Genomic DNA, 6,614 nt, shown 5'->3' with positions numbered 1-6,614 from the left:
GAGGCATCCTTATTTCTTAGTTGTATTTTTCCAACACTTTCAAATTCTAATGTTTTCTTCTTACTTTTATATTTTTCCTCTCCCTTGTAAATTCTGTTCCTTTATCAAGTCTCCTTCTTTCTCAAACCTTCTTTCTCAAAAAAAAAAAAGAGAGAAAAAAAAACCACGTTATTCCCTTTTTTTTAGATCACCACATTTAGCAATATCGCTTTTTTATTATGGAATAATTGGAGCTAAGTCATATATACCTTCTAGAATTGTTTAGAAAGGCATGCTCTCGGGGCAAGAATGGGTCAGAATCCACTAAGAGACAAGCTCAAGGTCTTGCGCCAGATCTAATGCTCTAAGAACGAAAGTAGTGATGTTGAATAACCCTTTATACTGTAGCACCGAAAAATACCTTTATCCTGGAGAGTCAATGGCATCTCTAGTCTTGCCCATTATATTAAATTCCCACCTATTTAAATAGAAACGAAAAGGGAAAGTAGAATTCTTTTTTTTTATGAAAGAAAGTAGAAAAAAATTGCACATCTCTATTATCTCCAAATGAACGCGTATCCAACTCAATGATCATACTTTCTACTTCTCACATCTCCATGCTTAAAAAAGGGGGTCCAAGTCACCGCCAACTTCCTTTTTGAGTCCTGAAGTCTTACTTTCCCTACCCTTCTCTCTCTCTCTCTCTCTCTCTAAATTGGATTCCAAACATTGAATTGAATCAATCAAAGAAACCTCAAGAGGAGGATCATCACAAGAAGGACGACGCGGTTCTTTGTGCTACTATTCTCCTTCGCCTTCTGCTTGACCTCTGCCTTCTAGGTCTTATACCAAAATTTAAAAACGTAAATGGCCCCGCATCCAACCATTTTTTTAAGCAAGTTTTGTTAGATTTCAAGGAAGAAGCGGTCGCTGCCGAGCCAGTGGTGTCATGATTTGGGTTGTGGGTCCGCGGGAATTCCGAGACACGTAATGGGTCACGTCGCCGTGGGTTTTCAGCGTCAGAGCTCCCGCGCACGTTGGCGGAAGCTGGTTTCATTCTTCGTTCCATCGGACTCACATCCTTGTCATGACGGCTGGAATATGGGATAAATCATCAACATCAGGGAGACCAGGGATGGTAGACATGTGTCTTTCTTCTTTCGTCCTCTACCGCCCAAAATCTATGAGCCAATTGTTTTGATGCATGAAAAAAGTCAAATTTTCAAAAAATTTCTTATGAAGCATGTAGCTGGACCACTGAAATTTGCATTAATTTTAATTATGACAAATACCCTAAACACGTATAAATTAGAAAATCATAAGGTCAGTCTACTGAATACGAGTAGGTTCGGTGGAACGCCAGTCAAATATCGAGCATCAAGGTGCAAATGGCATGATATGTATGAATCTACGCCCACATGATTATTTACACATAATTAGGCATCTTACACATTCTTATTGCATGATATATATAGCTCGTGAAATAATGCATGCCATACCCAAGTCTTAAATGCGGCAATAAACATGAGATTCCACGCAGTTAGTTGCTAATCTGATACACTACATAAAAAATAAGATTTTTTGACTCTTATCTGCGAACACAAGAAAAAAAGCGTTGGCATGAATTAAACCAAGACGATGCTTGTAAGCATCGTTGGAAGCCAAAGCCAGACCAGATTAGATGACGCTTATGAGTATCGTCGAAACCCTATGGAAAGACGACGCTTACGAGCGCCATCATAGACCGGTGGTGTTAAATTCAATTTCTGAAAAATCTGTATTCAATATAAGTCGATATATATGTATACAATGGTATTGACATAGTCGCTACTCTACATAGAAAAGGTTCGAAACTTTGGGTCACATTTGAGAGGTAAAGTACGGGACTATATATCCATATTATCAAGCAGGAAAGCCATGCCGTAATCTATCTGTTTCTGAAAATAATATAATTTTTTTTTTTTGGTCCGGCTACATATCCCCCGACTATATATATACAAGGTAAAGCCAAGGAGGTCTCCCAGAATACCGAACAAGCTAGGAGGCTTTTTTCTAAATTGTGTACCAACTTGTTCAGCTGGAAGAATCTTTGGAGGTAGATGTGACTTGACCCCCGCTTTGGCTATTTTATCTCAAATGGTTAGATTCTTGTCATCTAAAAAAGAACAAGGCCTTTTCCAATCAAGTAACTTTCTGTTTAGGCATGCTTTATTTTCTTAGCTATAAGTGTATATCTTATGATTAATGTTCTACTATGAAATCTAACTAGCTTTTGCATCTTTTCCGATTAATCCACGGTAAAGAGCTGTGCTGCTTGGATCGTTGATAGCTTGCCCATCTCGGAAATGGAGGGCTCTCGCATGGTCTCTCTACGTGGCATGTTTGGCAACTATCACACGTCGGTCTCGTATAGTATGCAAGCGTACGTACGTATTTGTTGGAGGAGCTTAAAGTATCACGTACAGACAGGATCTCGTAACCTAAAAGACCTTAGAATTCCTGGATTTCGTTCACACAGAGACAAGATGATCAATTCTTGCTGTACATCAACTACAGGCTATTGGTGGCTTGCTTTCCTCAACCCAGACCAAGAATACCACCACCAACTAGATTTTTTTTATGAAAGCGAGAGAGGGAGAGAGAGAACGAGAAGAGGTGAGGTTGACTGATTCTTTTTCCTTGGTTTTCCACGGGTCTCTCTCCCTACACGCCTTGAACTTTCAAAGAAAAAGCCACTCTCTCCCTTCTCCCTTCCCAACGCCACCTCCTCTCTCTTTAGCTCTTTTTCTCTCTCTATATATATTGCGCAATATTGCACCGTCTCTCACCCCTCCTCTTTCCAAAGTCCCTTCCATATTCTTGCACCCACTCTCTATACATATCCAGCACCGGTCCATCCAACCTTGTAATTAGCTCTGCACAAAGAAGTTCGAGAGAGAGAGCGAGAGAGAGAATAGTGGGAAGAGAGGCAGAGAAAATGACTTCTCGCCCTCCCGGCCTTCGGTTCTACCCAACAGAAGAAGAGCTTCTGAATTTCTATCTGCGAAACAAACTAGAGAACACGAGGCAGGACATGGAACGCGTCATACCCGTCGTCGACGTATACAGCTATGATCCAGAGCAGCTCCCTCGTGAGATCCCTGATCTCCTCTTTAGATGCGTTCTATTCAATTCTTTCATCCATTAAATATAGTGTTAGCGCCAGAACTCGTGCAAGAGAGATCTATACTTCTTTAGGCTTTCCTCTTTTCCTTTCTCTTTTCTCCTAGCCATAGAGGCCTTGCATCATTTTGATGACACTTCATTCTTCATTTCTTGCTTCTTCTTTTTGTCATTGTTTTAGATAACTAAGTTCATATCTAACTAGCACCTCCCAAATTGTTCTTGTACATGCATGAGATGATATGTGCATCACAAACTTAAATTGGTCTGAATTATGATCTGGCTCGTAACCCTTTTTATCTTCCCTTGCTTGTTACTGCACTTGGTTCTCAATAAAATTCAGGTGATAATTAAGGGATAGCTCCTTAGTCTCCTTTACATCAAAAAAAAAAAGAAGAAGAAACTATGCTTCCTCTTTTTCTTCTTTTCCTTGTAACCTTTTCATTATCTCAATGAATTTAGTTGGCTTTCCCTCCCTTACGTTCGAGAGAGAGAGAAAAAAACAGCAACTCATAGTTAAAACTTCTTTCGGTTTGTGCAGCGATGTCAGGAGAAGCAAGCATTCAAGACCCCGAGCAGTGGTTCTTCTTCTGTCCAAGGCAGGAAAGAGAAGCACAAGGGGGAAGACCAACACGCACCACTCCTTCTGGCTACTGGAAGGCAACCGGCTCCCCAAGTTTTGTTTTCTCGTCGCAGAACATAAGGATTGGTGTGAAGAAGACCATGGTTTTCTACACAGGAAGAGCTCCCACTGGGACTAAAACCAAGTGGAAGATGAACGAGTATAAAGCCCTTGAAGAAGCAGCAGCATCAACGTCGAGCACTCCTCCAAAGGTATATACTTGCCCGTTTTGTTACTTAGCTTTTCTTCCATAAAATTGTCATTTTTCTTGAGGTAAATAAAATTGTTATTTTTCATCAGATCAAAAAAGTTTTTCCTATGAAATATTTTGGATTCTTCAATATATATATATATATGCAACAAAAAATACAGTACTCACCATTTTTGGAGACAGTACTGAAGGATTTGATTCAATAAAAAATTCCATAAAAAATTCCAAGTCACTCATTTTTTCCGTGTTAGATCCAACCATATCACAGGCCAAGTTGTTCTTACAAGCGCATTAGTTGCATATCCATTAATGCAGATAATTGTATGATCTAAAGAGTTTGATGACTTTTTTATCCTTTTTATTTAAAAAGACTTTGAAGATTTCGAGCTAAAGGTTAATGGATTTTATGGGTCTACTATCCTCTCATAAAAAAAAGAGAAAAGAAGAAGAAGAAGGAAAGCTGGGTGGTTTTTGCCACCCTTATCATCAAAAAAGAAGATGAATATATCCTCAAAAAAAAAAAAACGAGGAAGATCGCTTCAAACTAAACACTTGAATTTTAATGGAAAGATTTGTACTGATGTTACCTTTTTTTTGGGGTTGTGCAGTTAAGGAAGGAATTTAGCGTGTGTCGAGTGTACATCAAATCAGGGACCCTACGGTCGTTCGATCGGCGGCCTTCTGCTGCTGTCGCCATGAACAGTGAGAGCCAGAGAAATCCCGAGGCATCCTCCTCCTTGGCCAACCCACAGATAGCCGAGAGGACCAGCTCCCAAGGCAGCTTCTCATCGGGGGACGATGGCTCGCAGCCCATTGCCGCTGATGGAACCTTTGATTGGGACGAATTCATCAATTCGGAGGAGTTTTATTAGGAAACTGGGAGCTTTCACCTTTAATTTTCCTCCTTTTTTTTTTGGTAGACCGAATTCTTTGATTCATGTCCCCATGAACTAATAAAGAACAGAGCGATGTATTCTTTTGTCTACCAAAAAAAAAAAAAAAGAAGAGCGATGTATTTTTCATTGCTAAAGACTTGAGCACCAAAAGAGGCGATAAAGATGGAGTTGCCACGATGTTGCTAAGGCTGTGAAAAAAAAAAAGAATAGACTATGCTGATCCCGCATGTGGGAAAGAGCTCTTCTTTGACCGTTGCGCCATGGACTTTCCATGGAAATTTGGCCTTGCGGTGTCTCTATATCACTTTGAAGAATCTTCCTCGTAGAATAGCTAGCGGGCCATTCCCCACCCATGGTTATGGTAACAGAGCCACAAATTGTTTCCGGAATCCAAAACCAAACTAAATATGATTTTTCTTCCATTGCTTCTCTATAGAAATTTTGGACACATAAATATTGTAGATATGTTACAGCTGCGACCAGATGCATCTCCTCAAAGGCCTGTCTAGTGGCTAAATTAGTGAAAATATCTATTTTCACGAAGAAGTTAGGATAAATAGATAATTTTTCATTATTTTAAATATTTTCTTTCCTTTCTTTCTTTCTATACAGATATATACTATAGAAGTAAGGAGACATGTCAGTCTCATAATTGAAAAAATTAAATAAGATATCTTCTTTTTTCCTTGTCAAGTCTCTCCATCCATCTTCTTCCTCATCAAGCTCTCTCTCCTGTCCATGAGATTTTTGATCATTTTAACTTCGAACATGTATAAAAGACAATGCTCCATGACTTGGAACCATGTTAATTTGTTGAATAGATCTTCAAATAGAGTATCATGGCTTGAGATGGTCTGTGTGTATTGCAGGTGGACGAACTGAAAGATTATTTTGCTGCAAAATTGGCATCTGAACTGTGAGGGTTATTTGTGGTGTGGGCATTGCTTTTTGCTGTATAACTCGCCTACAAGATGTTGAACTATAAAAGTTTTTTGTTTTAGGGAGATGCATTACTACCTATGACATATCAAATCGGCTGATACTTGCTGCCTTTCAATTATTAAGAAAAGTTGACACATAAAATATCAAATTGGCTGATAATTGTCTAATTTATCGGTCAAATTCGGTTTCTAGAACTAAATGATATGTATTTATTATATTGGCTTTCAATATACCATCAAATTGCCATACTAGTCATGCATGCATATGCGTATTCACACGATACATATGTAACGAGATTTATTTTGCGTGCTTCTAGTTTCATGCACGAGAAACCATGGGTAATGAATCTGCACACTGAGAGTGGTAGATATTGTCGAAAATTTCATCTAGATAACTCTACATGAAATTATGATGAGAACTTAATGCTCTTGTATGCTTCAAAAATATCAACCATAATTCCATTTAAAACAACATGCAAGATAAGGAAACTAAAATACCGAAGAAAAAAGTTTAATTATCCCCGTTAAAAATATCATATTTGTTTGTGGTTTTTGTTTAATTTTAGAAACCCTTAAATATATCCAAAGTCAACTAAATAATGTTAGAAATCTCACAAGATTCATAAAAAAAATTTGATGAAGACCATCATCTAAATCCCAAGAACCATCATGTTGGATCACCAAGAATCAATAATTGATAAGCGGAAGCGTACCTGAATCCATAACAATCCTATCTCTGTAGAGTCGTGTGGTTGTTCTTCTAGATCAACACGTTCTCATGGAGAATCCCCCTTTTTTTTTTT

General features: G+C 38.6%; 1 protein-coding gene across 1 annotated transcript; it reads left to right on the top strand.

Annotated features, from left to right (window-relative positions):
- Nucleotides 1–2,811: 2,811 nt before the first annotated feature.
- On the top strand, nt 2,812–5,074 carry LOC103696344 (NAC domain-containing protein 90-like). The gene is made up of 3 exons (XM_008777938.4): nt 2,812–3,110; nt 3,683–3,975; nt 4,583–5,074. Exons 1-3 carry the CDS (start codon nt 2,957–2,959, stop codon nt 4,844–4,846), a joined length of 711 nt encoding a protein of 236 aa, XP_008776160.2. The 5' UTR covers nt 2,812–2,956; the 3' UTR covers nt 4,847–5,074.
- The last annotated feature ends 1,540 nt before the right edge of the window (nt 5,075–6,614 follow it).

This window comes from Phoenix dactylifera, chromosome 14 (assembly GCF_009389715.1).
Source record: "Phoenix dactylifera cultivar Barhee BC4 chromosome 14, palm_55x_up_171113_PBpolish2nd_filt_p, whole genome shotgun sequence".
Taxonomy (NCBI): Eukaryota; Viridiplantae; Streptophyta; class Magnoliopsida; order Arecales; family Arecaceae; genus Phoenix; species Phoenix dactylifera.
Note: the sequence above shows the minus strand (reverse complement) of the source record. Positions and strands in the feature narration are given on the sequence as shown.